The sequence below is a fragment of the Oncorhynchus clarkii genome, chromosome 3, assembly GCF_045791955.1.
Source record: "Oncorhynchus clarkii lewisi isolate Uvic-CL-2024 chromosome 3, UVic_Ocla_1.0, whole genome shotgun sequence".
NCBI classification, from domain to species: Eukaryota; Metazoa; Chordata; class Actinopteri; order Salmoniformes; family Salmonidae; genus Oncorhynchus; species Oncorhynchus clarkii.
Window position 1 is genome coordinate 54,385,951 of NC_092149.1, and position 23,119 is coordinate 54,409,069.

At 43.2% G+C, this 23,119-nt stretch overlaps 2 protein-coding genes across 4 annotated transcripts in view; one reads left to right on the forward strand and one right to left on the reverse strand.

The window, feature by feature from the left end:
- LOC139398076 (dynein, cytoplasmic 1, intermediate chain 2a-like) overlaps window positions 1-2,742 on the forward strand; it is a 21,623-nt gene extending 18,881 nt beyond the window's left edge. For all 3 annotated transcript variants that reach the window (XM_071144296.1, XM_071144297.1, XM_071144298.1), the window contains one exon: window positions 1,690-2,742. In XM_071144296.1, the coding sequence (XP_071000397.1) occupies window positions 1,690-1,803 (114 nt within the window). In that variant the 3' untranslated portion in view covers window positions 1,804-2,742. The remainder of the gene's footprint in view (window positions 1-1,689) is intronic.
- On the reverse strand, window positions 2,638-22,938 carry LOC139398060 (electrogenic aspartate/glutamate antiporter SLC25A12, mitochondrial-like). Its single transcript, XM_071144295.1, has 18 exons — window positions 22,878-22,938; window positions 22,274-22,327; window positions 19,971-20,113; window positions 19,189-19,304; window positions 17,677-17,816; window positions 15,331-15,477; window positions 15,106-15,244; window positions 14,600-14,693; window positions 13,977-14,061; window positions 12,631-12,715; window positions 11,535-11,693; window positions 10,530-10,582; window positions 10,236-10,316; window positions 7,319-7,459; window positions 5,915-6,053; window positions 5,481-5,639; window positions 5,245-5,335; window positions 2,638-3,296 (listed from the first exon to the last, which is right to left on the reverse strand). The coding sequence occupies exons 1-18, from the start codon at window positions 22,887-22,889 to the stop codon at window positions 3,122-3,124; spliced, it is 2,013 nt and encodes a 670-aa protein (XP_071000396.1). The 5' UTR covers window positions 22,890-22,938; the 3' UTR covers window positions 2,638-3,121.
- Between the last annotated feature and the right edge of the window lie 181 nt (window positions 22,939-23,119).

Here is a 23,119-nt window from a genome sequence, read left to right on the forward strand (position 1 = left end):
TCGTTAGGACACTTAACAGCTTACAGACGGTAGGCAATGAAGGTCACAGTTTTGAAAACGTAGGACACTAAAGAGGCCTTTCTACTGACTCCGAAAAACACAAAAAGAAAGATGCCCAGGGTCCCTGCTCATCTGTGTGAACGTGCCTTAGGAATGCTGCAAGGAGGCATGAGAATGTGGCCAGGGCAATAAATTGCAATGTCAGTACTCTGAGATGCCTAAGACAGCGCTACAGGGAGACAGGGCAGACAGCTGATCGCCCTCGCAGTGGCAGACCTATGTGTAACAACACCTGCACAGGATCGGTACATCTGAACATCACACCTGCAGGACAGGTACAGGATGGCAACAACAACTGCCCGAGTTATACCAGGAACGCACAATCCCTCCATCAGTGCTCAGACTGTCCGCAATAGGCTAAGAGAGGCTGGACTGAGGGCTTGTAGGCCTGTTGTAAGGCAGGTCCTCACCAGACATCACTGGCAACAATGTCGCCTATGGGCACAAACCCACCGTCACTGGACCAGACAGGACTAGCAAAAAGTGCTCTTCACTGACGAGTCGCTGTTTTGTTTCACCTGGGGTGATGGTCAGATTTGGGTTTATCGTCGAAGGAATGAGCATTACACCGAGGCCTGTACTTTGGAGTGGGAGGGTCCATCATGGTCTGGGGTGGTGTGTCACAGTATCATCGGACTGAGCTTGTTGTCATTGCAGGCAATCTCAACGCAGTGTGTTACAGGGAAGACATCCTCCTCCCTCATGTGGTACCCTTCCTGCAGGCTCATCCTGACATGACCCTCCAGCATGACAATGCCACCAGCCATACTGATCGTTCTGTGTGTGATTTCCTACAAGACGGGAATGTCAGTGTTCTGCCATGGCCAGCGAAGAGCCTGGATCTTAATCCCATTGAGCATGTCTGGGACCTGTTGGATCAGAGGGTGGGGGTTAGGGCCATTCCCTCCAGAAATGTCCGGGAACTTGCAGGTGCCTTGGTGGAAGAGTGGGGTAACATCTCACAGCAAGAACTGGCAAATCTGGTGCAGTCCATGAGGAGAAAATGCACTGCAGTACTTACACCAGATACTGTTGCTTTTGATTTTGACCCCCCCTTTGTTCAGGGACACATTATTCCTTTTCAGTTAGTCACATGTCTGTGGAACTTCTTCAGTTTATGTCATGTTCATACAAATATTTACACATGTTAAGTTTTCTGAAAATAAACGCAGTTGACAGTGAGAGGCCGTTTTTCAATTTTTTTGTTTGGGAAGGGGGTTTTACATTGACATTTGAGCAAGAATTGAGATCTAAATCTAAAATGTTCAATGGGGTTATTCCCTATTTTCCTCCTATATCTCAAGTGGAGGTGAAGGCACTCTGGTAATACTTCATGCTCCATTTCTCCAGACAACAATTAAGCCATTGTCTTGTCAGGAGGCCAGCTATCTGGATGGAGACTGCTCCAGAGGGTCTGTCTGAGTGTGTGTCAGTCATGTCACTGAGTATTGAGCTGCAGATACAGAGAGCAGCTCTTCCCCCCCACCCTGATCTCTGCCACTGACAGGTCAAGTCTCTTGTGACAATTAGAATATTGCCTGTGATCCCATGCCCTCTGGAAGTGTCCCAGTTTCAACAATGTGTTAGTATTTTCACCCATATCAATGCTTTGTCTTCCTCTCCCGCCAGCAAATCGCCGTTCCACGCAACGACGAGTGGACCCGTTTCGTCCGAACCCTGGCGGAGATCAACGAGAACCGGGACGACGCAGAGGAGCTGGCCGCTCAGCGCCTCTCTGCCTGATCGCCATGGAAACTCCAGTCTAGGGACCAGCGAAAGGCTTCATATTGTCAGCCTTGTTTTGATTGGAGGAAAAGACGCGATTTGCGACAGTGTTCAGGCGTGTGGACATATTTTCTTTGGAAACATTGTAGTCAGATTTAATACACATAGCTACTTAACTGGGTTAGCCTTCTACTGCGGCTGGTTTAAGTACACCAGTCTCCGATGGGATAACTAACAGGGCTATCTATCAACCTCAGACACTACAAGAAACAAAGCCATCTTCTTACTCTGCAATACAAATCAGTTGAACTCTTTTTCAACGACTCAAAAACCAGAATGCCTTAAAGGTACCATGTCTGAATCCATACGGTAGTGTTGTGGGTTTAGCTTCAGTTTCACAGGCCACTCAACTTGTTTGTGGTTACACCACCTTGAGCATGTGTTTGCTGTCCACCATCTGTGCTTCGATGCCCGTGTCCACTTCAACTGCAGTAGACCCATCACTACACACAGGAATGTAGTGGTCTTATCAAACATCAGCCAGTGTTGTTCTATGTTCCTTTAACCTAGACGCACAAGATCTCCACTTGTTTTTGTAATATATGGACAATTGTAACCTTCAACTTGACTATTGCTCTTAAACTAAATTTGACACTTAAGATATCAGAACCAGAATCTTGAAGTTTGAGGGAGAACTACCTGAAGATATTATGCTGTATTGGAAAATTGCTTAATGTGTAGTATGAATTCAGTATCCATACTTTATGGCGCGTCTAAGCAAAAGCGTAACTTTTTGTGACCTAGATATTACAGAGAATGTCTTCCACGAATCTCAATGTACTTTTTTCACAATTAAAATTAAGCCATTTTGATTTATTTCAACAAAATACAATAGATACATTTAAATGATTTCCCAAAACCCTGGTCATGAATTCAAAATAAATACTTTTGAAAACATCTGTACATCCTTTCAAGTCTCTGAAATGTGATTGACGAGATGACATCCTCACCAGCCTCGCTTTGAGGAATGCTGTAGTGACACCACTCATTTTCAATGAAAAATGCCTCTCCACAGAAATAAAATATGTACAGTAACATTGTGCGAGCTATACAAAGACTAACCAAGGAAGCACTATTCATGCAGCATTCAAAGTAAGTATTTCAAATGCCTATGAATGAAGGAGACCATTTCAGAGGAATGAAGGGACAGATATTTTAGGACACCTGACTCAAGGAGCATGCAGCCATTTAGCAGTTAAGTGTGGAGGGGGAGACAGACAGCCTATGAAATTTGATTTGATGAGGCTGTAGGCTCCTCTTTGGTCGGGGCTGGGGCTTAGCTAACAGACACCGCTCCAGAAGACTTGAACTTGGGTAGGTGTAGACCAAACTTGTTCTCCACGCCAGCGAATGTGGCAGCAGCTAGACGATAGCCTCCTACGTGGTCGGCACTTATAGGGGGAAGGTCTGAGATCCTCGACTTAGGAGTTGGCTCAGAGCCGGTGGGGCGACTGGGGGCAAAAGATTTAGGAAGGATAATTAACATACAGACAATACTTCAGTTCACTAAGGGTGAACCCAGTGGCAACCTGTAATCCAGGGCAGGTGGGGCTCTGCCACCTGGTCAGCTCGAAAAAAAGTTGTTGCCTGTTTTACATGTTATTTTGGCATTAATACGTGTCCCATATCAGTTTGCAAACTTTTTTTTAATAGTTAAAGCCGCAATAGAAACATGGTCTCTTTTTTTGCTTTCTTGAGTAAGGCAGCTCCAAAATGCAGGTGTTTCAGCCTAGCTTAGTGCTTTCTGTCTTGGAGGGGCAGCCAGCGGAAAATACAGCGTAGGGGTTGGTAATCTTCACTATTTGCGCCGTGATTGGCTCAGTGTTCTGTCACTCATGGGAGCTAGACATTTCAAGCCCCCTTGGGTGTTGCCATAGATTCACATTAGATGTACCCATCCAAGAACACTCAAGGTCATTGGCCACAGATAAAATTCTGTCAAATCATATCTACCGTATCTTTGATTGGACTCATGTCAACATAAAACTTTCTAAATCTTAGCTAGCAAGCTAGACAAGCAGTCATTACGTCAAATCTACTGGCAAATGTTTTTCAATCCTTGTCAGATGAAGAAAAATTATAGATCAAACGTATCGGTGCTCATCGGCCATTGGACATTACACAACAAGTTGGAAATCGCAAATTCAACAATGAGTGGTTTGGAAGGACTCAGTGGCTAACTGCAAGTATTGAAGAGAAATCCCTATTTTGCTTCCCCTGCTATTCGGGAGAGAGGGTATGTTGTCCAAGTCTGGGTTTAAGGGTCTCTTTTCCAAGCTTAAAAGGATAAACATCCACACGCAACACCATGGGCCAGAAAAGGTTGAATACATTGGCCATGCTGTCAATCCAGCATGACTTCTGCCGCGTTCAAAACAACTGGAAACTTGGAACTCTCAGACTTCATTGAGTTCAATACAACTGGGAACTCTGGGGGGGGGGGGGGGGGGAGCTCTCTGACTGGGAAAATACGTTTTGAACAGCCATCCAACTCGGAATTCCAAGTCGGGAACTTTTTTTCTGAGCTCCCAGTTGTCTTGAAAGCACCATAAATCCAGAGAATGCCAGACTTTTTCATGACAAAATTTGTCCACAAGAAAAAAGGCTGCGCCACATTCCTGTTCAAGTGAGCACAGCAGAACGGTGAGTCCAAAAATGTCTTCTATTCTGCTGCATAAATTATGTAATATGCCATGGAGATATGTATACTGTAGCTAAGAAAGTAATACTAAGTGTATGTTGTGTATGTCCCTTTCCCTTTCATAACTTAGCCTACCGTTCTTACTTCGTGGTGCACATGTAGCCTGTTTTAGAGAAATGTAATAATTTAATATTGTAAGAGCTTTCATTGTCTGCTTATATGGCCCCTTTTTTTATCCTACGGTTCTGACTTGTTCTGAAATCTGAAAGTGCTGAACAAATAGTTATATTGACTATGTCCGTCCATGCTCGCTCATTAATGTCTTAATCTAAATTACGGATTGCCTCTTATGCGCTCGTCGTTCCCTTATGCCATAGTTTGTACATCTAAATTGTCAGTAGAAACCACATTTGTTTAAGCAAGTCAGCCGTATCAGCTATGTTTTTTAAAAAGGCAGTAAATGAGGCTGAATGAACTGTTTCACTGCCAGAAAAGTGTCTGCTGATAGCCAGGTGTAGCGGTGGTAAGGATTCACTCCATGGTGCTGAAAAGAAAGCTCTGCTGTTGGGACAGATTTATGTAGGCCTTAAAAGTTTGTGGGCACCATTTGTCACGGTTATAGTGCAATTAATGTATTGTTTAGTGTTGTGTTGTGTAGTGGCTTTGCTGGCATGCATCCCCCATTTTTTTGTTTTGTTTGCCCTACCAAGATTTACATACCAAAATTGCCACTGGGTGAACCAAACAGAAATACTCACTGTCCTCCAAAGTCAATGTAGAACCATCTCTGCAAGAGTTCATAAGTCACCAAGGTTACACCAAACTGTGGCGAGGACCTGCAGACACGGGCTGGTGGGAGAGACTTTGAAATTACAATGTGGGATTTCACATTTTCTCTGATGTCTTCAAGAGAGCAATTATGGGAGCCAAGGAGTGCCTCATTTCCCGGTCATGAAACTGCTCATTTGTGGAGCGCACGCATGTGTGTGCTTACCTCCTGCTCCTTTCCACAGGGCCCTGAAGCCCTCCTCAGCAATGATCTTCCTGAAGCAGTCTATGACTCCGTTGTATGTGGTCTGGCCTGCGCGGGCCGCCACCTGGAGCCTGGTCTTGATGACATCAGCAGGGGTCACCAGGGAGGCAGCAGGTATACCTTAAGAGGTGTTGCACAACCCACATAATGAGTCATTCTCACTATGCAGGAATAGTATCACCACTGATGGCAAGCATAGTACAATGCCAGGTTTAAAATAAAAAAGGAATAGAATGTCCAGTCGTTTACTGTACATATTTTTTTTTATCATATATAGAATATATATGATAAAACATTCAATTGATTGAAGCATTTATTCAGGCCTCTAGTATACTATACTATGTCTATAGGTTGAGATGGTGAGGTTTGCAGCAATGGTTGTTAGTGCTAGCTACCTGCTATGGCACCAGCAGTGAGCAGCTGCAGAGGTCCAATTCTGCCCTGTTCGTCTGCAAACTCAGCCTTGGTGTGGGCGTACACAGGGAAGTAGATGGCAGAGAACGGGATGTCACGCAGAAAGCAGGCTTTCGCTCCCTAGGACACACAAACACAAAAGTATTTATTTTATATAACCCAAAATGACTACACCTGCAAAAATATCGCATTTTCACAGTTTTATTTTATTTATTTCACCTTTATTTAACCAGGTAGGCTAGTTTTAGAACAAGTTCTCATTTGCAACTGTGACCTGGCCAAGATAAAGCAAAGCAGTGAGACACATACAACAACACAGTTACACATGAAATGTACAGTACATGAAATGTAAAATGCATTTGGACCTGCCTGAATTTCTGTAAGATATTTGCTTAGGATAATGCTTACCGAGTGCTTTAAAAAATATATTCTATACTAGAAATACTGTATAGAATATTGCACAGGTTTATTTGGAATCATCAAATACAAATGAGTTAAGTGGTGTAGACATCTGGTCTCATTAGTCCAGATTTGGACTACTGTACTGAATATTCTAATGTACTGAATATTCTAATGTACTGAATATCTTCCAAAATATGATTGACCCTGATGGTGGAGAAGGTAGGGCAGTGGTTGAGGCGGCCACTGTGGCTTTGGGATCATCTGGCCTGGGAGCTCCAGTGGATTATTGTTGGCAGGCTGTGAGCCTCAGCCAACCCACAGAGGAACCTGGCGGTGCGGTTGATCACAGCAGGAGCCAGAAGGCCCTCAGGCAGCGCTGCTCCCCCCGGAGCCCCCAGCGAACTCCCTCCCAGCCCAGCACACAGTCTCTCAGACACACACACACAGAGACTACATTAACATGGACTCATGGTCTACTGGGCCCATCCACAGGGAGGAAGTCAGTCACTTTTAACAAGCTCCACATTGTCTGCTACTCATTAAAATATGAACCATGAACACATTACTTGAGATGTAAGTAAACCGACTAGAACTTGGAAAGGAGCAGTAGCTAAGCATAATTTACTGTTGGTTGTTGGCAGCTGTGGTCTCTCTGCATGTTAAACACTGTTTTGGAAAGAAATAATATGATTGTAACAATCGGTAGGGAATCTAGCTAGTCATCCTACTGCAGACTTCGCCTGCTCATCAGAACTCTCATATTGCAAAAGTGTCTTATGTAATATCAGCATTGATACACAGTCATACAGTATTTATTGTTCAACACCACTGCAACATAAACTGTTAAACTACAACATAAACTACCACATAAACTACGTCACCTTGCGGGTGACATCATGCAGGGGTTATTAACTTAGGCTATAACAGAGGTTTTAAGAGGTGATGTGGTAAGTGAAGCTGCTGATGTAGAGGGGTTTACCCACTTTGTAGAGGCCAAAGAGGCCCAGGTCCCTGACCACGGTCAGGGCACCGACCCTGCGGGCCGTGGTGATCTCTCCGGCCACCTGGAGACGGATCTTGACTATCTCCAGAGGGTTGGTGAAGATCACCTGGGATCCTCCAGCCTGCAGAACACAACTCAGGTTGAGGGTGAGAAGAAATAAATGGTCCCTGTCACAGTGCATCCGTAACTGAAGCGTGATAAAATCGTAGGTTTCAATCTGCAGAACCAATTGTATACACTATTTTTTGTCTTTCTTTCTGTAGTACTTTGTCGCACAAACAAAATCTCTAATTATAATGAAAAACAAATGTAATTACTTACAGTAAGTAAATCAAGTCAATCATACATGTTTTGTTTTTACTTGTGTCCCATGATTAGGAAGGGGTTAATAGGTTTTACAACATCTCAGGGGTCAGCCTGTGGTGAGGATGATAATGTCTAAGCATTTCACCCCAATAAGCATTTTCAAATTAGCTTGGTAAACTCAAACACAAAAGACACTCTTTTCAAGTGCTGATGTCAAGCTGTCAGAAAGTGGCCTTGATGAGAGCAGGAGAAACAAGCAGGCATTGAGGGAGGAAACAGTGGGGTCAGAGAGGAACAGGCAGGGTGCGAGGAGAAGCCTTGCTTATGGCTGGAAGGCCCTGACCCCGGCAACAGCCCTCTGCCCCTTCCCTCTCCCCCGGGCACCTCCTGTGGAGGGGTGAGTGGCCCAGCCCAGCCTCGCCCCGCACACTTCCCCAATTCACCCCACTCCCAGGGGAGAGCGTTGAATCACACTGCTCTGCTCAGGGCCCTGGCAGGGACGCCCCAGGGTGCAGCCACTCTGACTCTGGCACATTTATCACCCTCCCCAAATCGAATCAGGCCCCTGGATGCCTGCTGGTGACATAGAGGGCAGGGGTCCTATCTGTAAACATCCGAGCGCTGTCCTAAAAAAAGCTCAGGCACATTTAGTCATTTTCAAAGTGGAAGGGGAAGATCCGCTACTCTGAAGATTTATGCATTCATCCCTCTGTCCCTATCTCCTTTATCTTTTCCACTTATTCACAGTCAGGAGGGATAACATTACAGTCCATCTCCACAAACTAGTAAAACATTTGCCTTCTACAATGTGAAACCACTTTACATGAAGACCACGTTCATCTGATGTGCAAGAAATTGATACTATGGGAAAAATATAGCATAAAAAAATATACATAGTATATTATATACGATAATATTGCTGGGTGGAGTCCTTCACCAGAACTAGGTTACCGTAATCTAAAGTTCTAGATGGCATGCTATACTCCCGAGTGGATGTTCACGTCATAAAAAGGAATTTCCCTCGACCACACCCATACATTGGGGAAAACCCAATTATTTCCCATTCACCCCCCATTGTAAAAGTCTACTTCGTTTCTTGATATACAAATAACATTTAAAAAATAATGCAGAAAAGCTGCTGTGTTGTTCAATGTACATGTAACCGGGTAAAAAATACTCACTTATGAATCGCAATGCTCCCACGTAGGGAAATAGAGCCTGCAAGAAGAGCCCTGTGGCTTCAGGCTATTCGGCATGGGAGAGTGGGATATGTGGGGACCCGGTGTCCAAGTAGGTTACACGTAGCTACAGTATGTGTGGAAAACATTTAATCACAGATAAGACATTTAACTTGTTTAGTACCGTCCATTTGTAACTCCACTCACTACTTGTAGCTGAATAGTTATTTTTTTTTAGTTGTTGTTCTTGGCTAGCTTAAGTTCCAGTCGGTAGCTAGCTAGCACTGTCACTCACGTGGCTGCTAGCACCGTCCTGAAGCCCTACAATATTACGTTTTTCTAAGTAGTGAGAACCCTCTGGAGCAGGCAATGTTGAAAAGTACGTTTTAGACACGTACTTTTCTTAGATGTAGTTTTGTAATTGACTTAAAACAAGCCGACAAGAAAATTGCATTTGAAAAGGGTCAAGCTTTTGCTGTGAACCAATGGGGTAACCTAAAACAGGTTGTTTTCCCTACAGGCGGGCATTCTATCTAATACCGCCTGGGACTATGCTTGTTGTTGTACATGTATGGAACTGTGGTGCCTATGGCAGATCAGGCCTCAGGTATGTGCAGTCCTGTCAAACTCAATCACAGTGAGGTAAAGCCAGCTCCATCCAGGGCCCTCCAGGCCTTCTTCCTCCAATTACAGGCTGACAGGGGTCACAACCCTGTAGACCCTGCCCTCCGTAGGCAACCTGCAGGCTCTCTTCCCTGCCCTGTCTGTTTCGTTTCACTTAGACTCATTTAGCAGAGGTAGGGTGATGGAATTACACGCTTTAATCCACCAATGCACTCACCAAACGTTACAGCGTGCCAAATTACCACGCTGAGGTAAAAAATAGTCCATTCACAGACATAATTTCTCAAATTGTGCCCAATTAGAGAGTTCAGAGACCCAAGAGCACCTTTTTATCAAGCTCCGCCACTTATTTAGGATGTCAATACACCGGCAGGAAACTTGAATTAGAGCTTAAATTCATATACAATAATTCAATGTCCGTAATTCAAATTGAAGATGAAAAGCTTATAATTGTAGATCCAGATCAGTCAGAAATAATTAAGCTAAACCTTAAAGTTGAAGGGGTTGGAAAACCACAAAAAATGTCCCCCTTTAAGCTCAATATCTGGAATCCACAATTTACACCCATGAGATGCCAAATGTTCATAAACTGAAAGAGAAAATCTTAAATCATGTTTTAGTTTCAACAAAAATCTTGTTTCAGTTCCCCCACATCGAGATCAATTAGATTTAAACGAGTCAATGTAGCAGCTGCCAACGCTTTCCTTTGCTTTGCATGAAGCACACGCCTTTTCAGCCCTCACTCTGTAGAGAGACTGTCTACGAAGACATCCTCACACCAATACTTACAGTGGCACCAGCCAGGACTTCTGCAAACAGGGGAATGGTGTTATCCTCTGTGGTGAATTTGTCTCTTACAAAGTCATTCATCTGTGAGAAAAGAGAATGAGGCAAGCACAACGCATACCTTTAGAGAAAGAAATGCTCAAAGAGAATGACAATGAGTGCATCTAGTCACGCCTTGGATTTTGGAAGACATTGTATTTTCTGTGAGACTGTATTCATATTTAACATACAAATGGTACAACCTTTCCTTATTGTGCAATAAACATGAAGGCACTCTGTGGGTTTGTAATGACTTGCCGTGAGTTTGATAGCTTTCTCTGGGGCAACACCGATAAGCTGTGGTACGAGACCTGCAAAACAGTATTCATGGAGACCATTTAGATGACCTGACAGAGGAAGACACTCTGACTGGAAATGAATACTTCCATTGCCAGTTACAACAATGAAATCGGCATGATTCTTGTCCGGATAAAATAAACCCATAAATATTTACAGATACGGCTGCTACATCTGATCAACCAAACGACAATGGCTCCCATTGAAATGGACAAAAAGCTCAAATATGAAACTGGCAGTTGTATGGGCTCAACAATGTTGTGGCCTGATCCCAGTCTGGTGTGGAACAGAGAGAGCTGTGTGGCCCTGGTGGTGGTGGTGGGAGGGGGGGGGGGGGCAGTGCTATAGCGCTGATAACCACCATACTGTTTCACCGTCTGTCCTTCAGCGAGCCAGATAAACTTCAGAAGGAGCTGCTGAGTGACTGCTTGTGGTATGCAGCCAGAAAACAGCCAACCGTGTCTGTCTCTCAGTCAATCACCCCTCTCATCAGCGTGGAAAGATAAAGAGGGAGGGGGGAGAGCCAAGCAGAGAGGATAAACAAAGAGCTGCAGTGGCAGATGCAGCAGTAGATGGCAGTCTTGACTTCCTTCATCTGATAGCCCTCACTGTGGCAGTGTTTTTATATATATATATATATATATATATATATATATATATATATATATATATATATATATATATCACAAGCCTTCAGCAGCGTTATCACCACACTGGAAAAAATAGATCTGACACTACTACAGGAGTTCTTTTACCTCTGGGATGTTTTCAGCTAGCTAAGTAATGACAATGTGACCTTCCATAGACTTGGTCAATTTAGAACAGTCAAATGATTCTGTTATTATGCAAAACATGTTGATGATGATACTGGCACAAAAATGTGTTTTGCCACCATTTGCCGCCGGACCAGATGACAGTATCTAGCATTACATAATAGAAACGCATTCACCAGGCTTTAGTTTATACCTCTGTAGAATCCAAAGAATCCCTCATATCGGAGCACTTTCTTGGCACAGTCAAAGCTATTCTTGTACATGAGCTCTCCTACGAAGGAGCTGGTGGAGCGCTGGTTCTGCATACGAGTCTTCACCAGGTCAATGGGGTACACAGCTGTCGCACCCGTGGCTGCAAATCACACATGTCAATCAACACACCATCAACAAACTGCATTCACACCATCAACATACTGCATTCACACCTTCAACAAACTGCATTCACACCATCAACATACTGCATTCACACCATCAACATACTCTTGTTGGTGATAATATCCTATGATTGTCATATATTCAGACACAGCAAATATCTTTTATCGTTATTTTAACTATTTAGCCGATCGTTTTTAGGTGGGGTATATTTAAAGATTGGTGTTTTAGTGTTTTGCTTCAGTGATAAATAGTGAGATGTGGGCATATAAAGAAGTTAAAAACAGTCATTAGGCCCAGACAGAGTAGTGACTATTTAGGAGTCTGCTTAGAGAGCCGTAGTGTAGAGGGTGACTACTGTCTGAGGAGGCAGCCATGCAGCAGGTTGCCCTAAATGCAGCTCTTAGCAACAGCGGCTTGTCATGTCTTGTCTCTGACATCAAAGGCCCTGTAATGACTCGGGCTCTCAAGCATGCAGAGAGCTCTCTCACCCTTCGTCAGCAAGAGAGGGTGAGAAAGGTCTCATTATCGCCATGGAGAGCCGCCGTCTTCACAATGCTTCACAAGACTTCTGACCCTCAACTGTCCATTGATCATTCAGAACTGATCACCCTCCTGAGCTGCTAGATCAAAGACCCACTGAGACAGTAGGCTCTTAGAATGTTGCATGTTGGTTTCACACACGAACATCTCAATGGCTGTTATATTAGTTCCTCCCAGTGTAATTAGACAGAGATTCCAGTGCGGTTCCGGAAGATTTGTGTCATTCCAAAGCTCCGGCTCCAAAGACAGCCTGGAGCCACCAGTGGCACAGCAGCACAATGGGCAGACCGGCCCCAGGGCCTCAGTGCGCCAGTCTGACCGGCTTGGGTTACCCCTCAGTGGGCCCAGGTCTCCGTCGCAGACATGTCACTCACCTCCAGCGAGTGCGCCCAGACCGAACCTGTAAGCAGACTCTGCAGCCTGGAGCAAGACGGACCGATGAGGATCCCCATGAGCTTGCTGTGGAGGGAGAAAAGACACCGATGTGGAGAAAGACGGGGGATCAGAACACCAGGAAAGAATCGACTTCTATTAAACTGTAGTGAACCAGATACATTGTGGAAAGAAAAACGTTATGGACCACTCAACAGAGGAGGAAAGCTATGGAATGTAGACATCTCGTCGTGGTATAAGTCTTATTCATAAGCCAGTATTGTATGTCACCGACATAGACACTCTGGCTACGGATACAGTAAATGGCTGTGTAGGAGAACTCTCCAGGGCTATCCATTGATTACGATGGAGCTAGGCAGAGGCTGGAAGCTAAGGGTTTTCCTTAAAAAAATAAAAATAAACTAAGCATGATTTTGCATTATCTGTCTCCATCTCTGGTTTGGTTCATGATCTTGAAAGTGGAGCCCCTTTGTTTTCTCTGTGGTGCCGTGTAACAGATTAGTCCCACAAGCCTTTCCCATGTAGAGATAAGCATCCACATGAATTATTACATTGGCTGAGTAACAGTTGGAGTGTGTCTGCCCTCCTTGGGGCAGTGAGCAACATCTCCCAGACCAGGCCCTTCCTCCTACCCAGCTGCTTTCACTGAAGGCAGCATGCTAATGAGATCGAGGCCTTGATCAAAAGGTTTAAGCAATTACCCTACTTCCACAAATGGCGGACCTGAGAACGCCAACATGTTCGTGTCTTTCCCTTTTCCCAAAATCACATTCCAGACCTCCGAGCAAAAGTCCCGGAACATTGAGTGGACCTGGGCCTGACCACAGTCCGATTTACAGAGCTGTGTCGTCTGGAAAGACAGGAACTATTTCCTCCTCCTCCCTCCCAGAGCCACCTCTCGCCAGCACACTCACCATGCTCCTAGCCTCCTACTCTAAACAGACCTAGCCAGAGGCTTCATACACCAGCGGACTCATGGAAAGCCACCCTGATAAAAGCATCCTATTAGATTCTCAGGTGTATGATTGCGTCTGATGTATATGTCTACACTGAATAAAATGGGACAGGCTTTTAGAAAAAGGGAACATCGCAACAATCCATTCGTCTTTTGTACCTGTAATTGGGGGGGGGGGGGGGGGGCTTTTATCCTAGGTGGTGTAATGCACATTCACAAAGAAAGAGAAAACATCAGCACTCTGCTAATTCCATCATTGAACACTCCCTTTTGTTGCTCTTTAATGAGAAAGCATGGTGGGGGAACAGAAGGGATGCAGCAAATAAAAGGCAGCAGGTAAGCGCCGTGTGGACAGTCATTCAGGCAGGGTACCTGTCTTTGGATCTCAGCCAGGTGGTATGGGAGTGCGCCTTCCTCCAACGGTGCTATCCTCTCGATGTCCGCCAAGTTGAGCTTTCTTCAGAACAGCAGGGGAGAATCACAATGTTACGCCAGGAGTAGCAAACACAGCATAGCATCCCTCACACGGAGTTGATGCACGATTTTCCACAGACATTTTATGGCCATATAACTTGAGGTTGTTGCTGGTTTAATATGAGTTTGTATACACAACAGACAAACAAAGCTGGATACATGCCCACAACTCAAGCAGTAAATGAAGCTCTCTTAATGCCAGTGAGACATTCCCTGCTGGCATCATAAAGTCCGCATGCTTAGATGTATTTCGTACATCAACCAGTTGAGCCACTATTGCTAAACTGAATAGGTAATAACTTAGAATGTACTTCTAATAAATATAGCTATAAAACTTTTTTTAGTCCATTCACAGATTTATTGAAAATAGCTTTTTCTGATTAATGTGTTAGATATTTTGAATTCATGTGGAGGACAGTAATTCAATACTTGGCAGCGCAAATGCCACGTTGTATGGTTGTGAGTAAAAACGCACAACGCAGCGGTGATGTGTCACTGAGTGGAGAGAGTTTGAACCTTACCCAGAATGAGTGTAAAGGCCAGAGAGCTGGTACAGGATGTCAATTTCCATTGGATTGATCTGACCAAACTTGTTGGCAGCACTAACAAACTCCTCTGTGGTACAATACGGAGCAGAGGGAGGCATGTTATGTAAGAAAAACCAGACGGGGGGTCACTTATTAAGACTAAATATTTCGAGATACAGTGGGTGGGTAGGCCTGCTGCAAGGATAACCAACCACATCAGCAGTACAGTCTAAAGGTGAAAGGGTAAACTCCTATAATACAGGTAACTATCACCATCAGAACAGGTAAACTATTCATTCCACAGATCTAAGGGAATAGACTAAACTAATAAAACAGAATATTACAGTGTACATTTACCTTATTTACTTAGAGCTAGGGTAACATGTTCTTGTGTTTCCTGACACCATTCTGCCAAGAGAGGTGAAACTCCCATGACGGTACTGTACAGCCTCAGTTCATGTTTGAAATCACATTTCCTCACTTGAGCAGGACTAGGCTACCTTTGGTGACGAGGGTATCCTTGTATGGTCCGGCTAGTGTGCTATAGACCTTGCGGATCAGCTCCATGTTGTTAAGGAGGGCGTTGAAGGCATTGAAGTAGGAGAAGCTCACCATGTGGGAGGTGCTGCCTCCAGCGGCCTAAAGGGGAGAGGAACAGACACTGAGGTCTCATCGTACAATCATCTCATGTTGAAACTGGGAGACCATAGCTGTCTCTAACTCACTGAGACCAGGTTCTCCTCCACAAAGGGGGTGAGCATGTGGTGGCGGATGGTGGCCATGATGTCGCTGAAGTCCATGGCAGAGATGGTACCGCTCTTGCTCTTATCCTTCTGGGCAAAGGCCTGGCGGGCATGCTCCAACTGCAGCTCCTACAATGAAAGGAAAGATAGAAAGAGCAGGCTCTTGTGACAAAAGACAAGTCAAATTACCAGGGATGAAATTGAACATTGGGGGGGGGGGGGGGACATGGTGTTGGATGATGTCGGACACTGCTTGGCACATGTGGAAGCATCAGATGAGATAGTGTTAGACCCTGGCTCTTGTAATCACAGCTGTCTCTCAGGAGTCTTGATGAAAACCATGTCCCCCTGAAGTCTGATCTCAAGTCTGTGCAGGAGAGCAGGCAGGTGTGTCCGGAGGAGCACAGGGATGATTCAATAGGACAGCCATGCAATCAGAGGGGAAGCAGGGGTACCACTGACCCAGGGTCAGCACTGCTGTCAAAGCTGATCACATACTACCAGCAGATCCCCCTCATCTACATAACTCATCAGGCCATAGCAGAGTACAGTCCATCATGACAATGGTAACATTTTATACTGTATACTTTTATTCCACATCTAGTAAGAGTTGGGGAATACTTTGGTACCCAAATCCAGTTACTGTACTAGGCTGCTGCACTATTGAGGGCTATTGCAGCACATATGCTACAAATAGTGATGTTTTTTTTTTATTCCGGTTAGACAATTCTGAGAACTATGGAACCTCCACAAGGTGGCAGGACATAAACTTTCAGCAGTTTTGTTTATGACTATGTTAGATTTAGCTGAATCGCATTCAATAATCTATTAGCAGGAAACAATATTGCAAAACATCAGCAGTGAAATAACAGCTAAAGCAAATGTTGTTTTGAATGAAAAGGGTCGCACACAAGAATCCTTGACGCGCTAGTGGGAACCCTTAGTCAACCATGATCCACCGCAAACTGCTATGAGGGTTTACACACAGTAGAGTAGTGGAACTACAGCCAAGCCCTTCCAAGTCCCAGACCACCCAGCTGCATATAAACCCACAAACCCCATCATTCCAAACAAGCTACGTCCACAGCCATACTACTGGCTTTATGGCCCTCGCTGTTTCTGTGATTACATATGTGTTACAGCTTTAATACATTACATAATTGTGTATTTGTTATGCTATTATAATCGGCCCATGTCTATCTAAACCAGAGATGTTCAATTCCGGTCCTGGAGGGCTCGAAACACTTCTGTTTTTTGATTCTACCTGGTAGTTAATTGCACTCACCTGGTGTCCCAGATCTGAATAAGTCCCTTAATAGAAAGAGAGGATTAAAACCAGAAGTGTTTCGGCACTCCAGGACCGACATTGGACAGCCCTGATCTAAACCATGATAGAAAAATAACTTCCTGCATGCAAGTGATTAAAAAAAACGAAGCCACTCCTGCGTTGTCTTGGCTATGTGATTAGGGTCGTTGTCCTGTTGGAAGTTGAATCTTCGCCCCGGTCTGAGGTCCTGAGTGCTCTGAAGCAGATTTTCATCAAGGATCTCTCTGTACTTTGCTCCGTTCATTTTTCCCTCGATCCCGACTAGTCTCCAAGTCTCTGCCGCTGAAAAACATCCCCAGAGCATGATGCTGCCACCACCATGCTTCACCGTAGGGATGGTGCCAGGTTTCCTCCAGAAGTGACACTTGGCATTCAGGCCAAAGAGTTCAATCTTAGTTTCATCAGACAAGAGAATCTTGTTTCTCATGGTCTGAGAGTTCTTTAGGTCCCTTTTGGCAAACTCCAAGCGGGCTGTCATGTGCCTTTTACTGAGGAGTGGCTTCCATCTGGCCAATATATTTATTTTATGTTATTTATTAACTAGGCAAGTCAGTTAAGAACAAATTCTTATTTACAATGTTGGCCTACACAGGCCAAACCCTAACCCGGTTGACTCTGGGCCAATTGTGTGGCGCCCTATGGGACTCCCAATCACGGCCGGTTGTGATACAGCCTGGAATCAAACCAGGGACTGTAGTGACACCTCTGCACCTGAACTCAATTTCGAGTCTCATAGCAAAGGGTCTGAACGCTGAATACTAAATAAGGTATATGTTTTTATTTTTACATACATTTGCAAACATTTCTAAAAACCTGTTTTCGCTTTGTCATTATGGGGTATTATGTGTAGATTGATGAAGGAAAAATGTATTTAATCAATTTTAGAATAAGGCTGTAATGTAACAACATGCAGAAAAGGGGAAGGGGTCTGAATACTTTCCCGAATGCACTGTATTTGTACGGTTCATAAGGTGTCTAGTAATGCCTACTGTATACTGTACCTGCAGAAACTGGGTGAACTCCAGATAGCTGAGGTTCTTCTTTCTGTCACTGCCAAAGTGGAGCCTGATAAACTCACAGTCCCAGTTGAAGGGGATGTGGTGGTGCACTGTGGTCTGGCTGAAGATGTCTCGCACATTGGCTGCCAAATGAGAGATGGATGAGTTACATCAAGAGATTGAAAAAACAAAACAACCATACAATATACAGTGGGGTTTGAAATGACTGACACCCTTGTTAAAGATATGCAAAAATGACCTTATCAATTCAATGAAAAGTGAGCTACTGTATATTGTATGCCAAAACAAATGTGAAATTACATCATTTTATTATATTCTGAATAATAGATTTTGTTTCAAAAGTATGTATTTTTTTCTCTCAAAAAGGTAGGGGTCAAAAGTATTGTCACCCCTGTTTTAAATAACTTTCAATAGCTTTTCTAAAATGTTTTATGAGTTGGAGAACACATTAGGAGGGATGTTAGACCATTCCTCCATACAGAATTCTTACAGATCATTGATGTCCTTCATCTGCGCTTATGGAATGCCCTCTTCAATTCCAACCACAGGTTTTCAATGGGTTTCATGTCCGGAGACCGAGATGGCCATTGCAAAAGGTTGATTTTGTGGTCAATTAACCATTTCTTTGTGGATTTTGATGTGTGCTTGCGGTTATTGCCTTGCTGGAAGATCCACTTTCTCTCAGCAATTGTATTAGTATAAAATAATAGAATTTCCACAATTTCTTGAGCATCCAATATAGCTCAGTATTTTAATTATTTATTTTATGATTATCTTTATTAATGGTGCCAATAATTTCAGACCCCACTGTATGGCCCTATCTCATTTCTGGGAACCTGATATGCACAGAGAAGGAATATGGCCTAGCTAACAATCCCAGTACCTTCATATTGTGTGAATTCTAAGCAGATCTAGGTCATTCTGTGTCTGAGCACTGCCTTCCATTTTCTATCGCCTTCATGGGGGCCCGCGCTGCACAATGTGTGCACAATGAGCATTGCAACAGCTCTTTTTTCCCTGTTTTTGTGACACACTGGATTCATCTCTCCCCCTGTCAGATGGGACTTGTTATGATGTGGTATTACCCACAGCTCGCTCAGAGCTGAGACAATTCTTATCTTAGAAGAGACCTCTAGAATAGAAGCAGCTGACTGACAGACCCTATACTACTCTGCAGTCTCCAGAAGTCCAGTATAGAGAGACACACTAGTGCACAAACGGAATACACATTGAGCACTAGGAGTAACATGAGACCTACATTCATTTTCTACACTGAAACAGCTATGTAAGCACTTTTTTTTACCTAAGGTCCTAGGTTATAAATAAGATATAGTAATCTTGTGTTATCCACTTCTTGCATAGAGATCTTGCACAATGGGAAAGTGTGTGGTCATTGCCCTAAGATAAAAGCTCTAATGATGCTGTCCCCATTACCTATGACATGGTTATGACATGAAGCAGACACCAGGTCACCGGGCATCCCCATGTACATACCAAATGAGATGTCCCCTGTGCCAGTCTTGTCAAACAACTGAAAGGCAACTATGAAAAGGGCATCCGGGACACACAGAATCGATTCAAAGGCCAGAAACTCCTGGAAAGAGATCAGTCTGTTTGGACAAGAAAGAAAGAGTACTATCTGAAAAAAAGGACATGTCCCTACAAAGCCCAAAGAACATCAGCAACTCAAATTTTCACTTGAGCACACCAATAACTGTAGCCTACCAGATTCATTTACATGAACGTTCAAGTAAAGTTCAAGTATAACATTTGATTTTGCCCATATTTATAACATGCTCTACAGTCTACAGTATAATGTGGATAGGAACGTGCTGTTTAGTGCTATTTCAACAAGATGCTTTCTCGAGTCTTCGGCATTATGCAAATAATATGTCCGCTTATCTTATCAGGTGGATAGTCAATCAAACAAGCATGGGTGTTAAACAACTGATAAAGATGGCTATTCAGGCAATCTGTGAACAACCTTGTGACCAATCATTAACCTAACTTCTCCTTGCTACGGATTTCTCTTCACGACGCCAATACATGTAACATTGTGAACCCCATTGTGTGTATCAACATGGGTTACGTTGGGATCCATGTAGGTAGTGGAACTGTCATCGAAATATGTTATGATCCTTTTTTTTCCTCACAAAAAAATCTCAATTCCATTTTCGCTGTATGATGTCTTGAAGGACCTCTTGTTTAAGTCCTTCTATAGCAAGGTTACTATTAGTAACGGTCATCCACCTCACCCGTAGTGGGAGCAGACTTACCCATCCTTGCTGGTGTCGGCTACTCCAGCGATCAGCTGCACAGTCTTGCGGTTGTGGTCGGGCTGGTTGTGCAGACCCAGGAAGTTCTGCACAAAGTCCCTGGGGGACATGTAACGCACCCCATTCTCAACCACACTGGCATACTGAAGGGGAGACAAAAAAAAATACAGGTTAGTGTTAAATATAAATGCTCAGAAACTCAATATACAAACTTATACTCATACAAAACTCCCTCCTTGAAGTCCCTTTCCCAAAACAGCCCGTCTTTGTATTGCATCACTGTTCCCCCAACAGCTATCAGACATTTTTTTTAAACTTATGACAATAAATGATTTGTTCAGACAACCTGATGCAGTGTCTGTCAAAGCAATGCATTTTGTCTCCGTAGTTATGCTTAGTGTGATTTATATTAATCCCATCGTGTACTTTTCAGACATTGCATCAAAGCTAGGCAAAAATATCATAGTTCAAAACAATCTTGTTTTTGCAATTCATCGTATTCTATTAATTTCTTTGAGTTGTTGCAGTGAGTAAACAGACTTCAAATGTGCTTTCAAAACACTTTCAAGCTTTATAATACCTTATACAGAAAAATCTGGGAGATTTGTGGTTTAACCCACAATAAGCCAGCACAAGCTGTAGTATAGTGTAGGAAACCATCAAGGCAACAAAGCTTCCCAAACCACTATCATGTTAATTGTCACAATCATGTATGCAGATAAGTGCAGTGCAGTATACTATATTTAATATACAATATGGGATGTTTAAGTATAATGTAACAGATAAGTACTATAGCAGCGTATATAATGATATGTGACATTAGGGCTTTAGGTGTGGCAATGCAAGGGACTGCCAAGTCATCTGAAAAATATATTTCTCAATTAATCCATGTGCACTACTTAGAAAGAAAAAAGGAACAGCATTGTTTTGTTTCTGCTATGCTGCAAAACATGCAACCCATGCACTGGTGTTGCTACCTCTCATCTAGGCTTAAAGAAACAAAAGGTCAGTTTCAGAGTCAGGGTTGGGTTACAAGCTGGAGCACTGCATGAACTGGCAGCATAAAGGCCAGGCTCTGGGTGTACAGCCAAGGAGAGAGTGAGAGAGAGACCGAGAGAGAGCGAGCAAGAGAGACCTTCACAAAGAATGCATTTCAGACCACATCTCACTGCACACTCTTCCGTTAATATTTTAAGTGAAAGTATTAATTCCAAGCAATTTATTAACCCATTTCTTCACTACATAATTTGGCATCAACTCAACATCACAGTAAGCCTCAAGTGCTTCTTGATAAGATTAGGCAGGTTGGACAAAATGGCCCATTCATCCATTAATTAACTATATGTTTATGCCTAATTATTGCATGTGTGTATTAGAACAGCTATGCCTAATATAAATTGGTGTGCGTTCAAGATAAATCAGTGCAGTGTTGTATGAAGAAAGAAGAAGATCCTAAAATAGTACAAGGTCAAAATAATAAGTCCCTCCTTGGCGCTATCTGTTGCTAGAGGCATATTTTCCTCCAATCAATGGCCTTACACCCTTCAACTTGGTACTGTGTGTGACTTTGTAAAGCACAAGAATGCATGGTCCAAATTATTAGCAAAAACAACTGATTCACCCAGACATCTGAAAATCCTAGCCAATGTCACAGCCTAAAAGAAGTCAGGGAAGGACAAATTCCTCCGTGAAGGCGATTCAGAATTAGTACAAGCATTTGTGTGACCTTTCCTTGTAGTATTCGACAGTAGACGCAACACACTCAGTGTATCTCTCTGTGCGTGTGTGTAACTGTGTGTGTGTCTGTGTGTGAGAGAGAGAGACTGCTGGCCTGCTGGCAATAATATCATATTTGTTTAACTGTAGCTTTGCCATACAATCAAGGTTATAACCTTATACCATTGACGACAACCAATGTAAAGTTACATGCTGTTTTCAAATCAAAATTCAATCAAATTGTATTTGTCCCACGCACCAAATACAACTGGTGTAAAATGTACTATGAAATGCTTGCTCATGAGCCCTTCCCCAAAACACAGAGTTAATAATAATAATAATACAAATTAAATTGTAACAAAAGAGGAATAAAATCAAATATACAAGAATGAAACTATATACAAGGAGTACCAGATCAATCTGCAGAGGTACAGTACAAGGTATCTAAGGTAGATATGTAAATGAAGGCAGGGTAGATAATAATACGAGTTGAACTGCTGCATTCAGACTAAAATAATATAAAGAATTGTGTTTTTAGTGCCATAGCAATATTGGGTTAAAGATCCACTTGTGAATGACAGTCTTACCTTCAGAAATATAGTCCTTAGTGCATTGGAATCGCCTCTTGCGGTTGTTTCTACCTAAAACATACAGTTGGAGTCATCAAAGCTAAACCCTGATGAATCTGGTAATGCAATGAGAGTTTGAGAATGACATAGCACGCAACGACTCTGCATTGGCTACAATGTAATACAATCATTACTGCAGAGAGTAATCGGTTGCTTGTCTCTGAAGTTTCGATGTTTGAAAAAGCAATAACACAGAACTCGTAGTCTACAGTTGAATATCAGCCCTACCAGCAGCAACAGTCACCTTTGCCATTATCATTACTGAACCGGCTACTCGACCTTCACAGCAATAAACTTGTTATACGATTAAAGTAGCTGAACAACTTCCATTAGATCAGTAAACGAAAATCTGTAACAACGTAAACATTACTCAATTCGCTCTCCAAGGCCGACGTGCCCACGGAAAGATGCTGAAAGAGGACCATTCTGTTCGTTTAAAAAAGTTTAAAAAAGTAAATAATATATGCTTCCGCATCAATAAGCTTAAGTCCTCATCCAAAATAAATAAACAACTTAAATACAGGTAATATTCATTTCTGATAGGAAATATTGGCAGAGTCACCTTGACCGCCATGCTGGGTGTGACGTCACGTTGACTAGCAGCGCAGGCGCTTGGCTACTGTAGCCTTTGATTCAGGGATAACAGCATGACACTTTTGAAGATGATCTAAAACATACAGTTGGAGTCATCAAAGCCAAACCCTTATGAATCTGGTCATGCAATGAGAGTATGAAAATGACATAGGACGCAACGACTCTGCATTGGCTACAATATAATACAATCATTACTGCAGAGGGTAATCG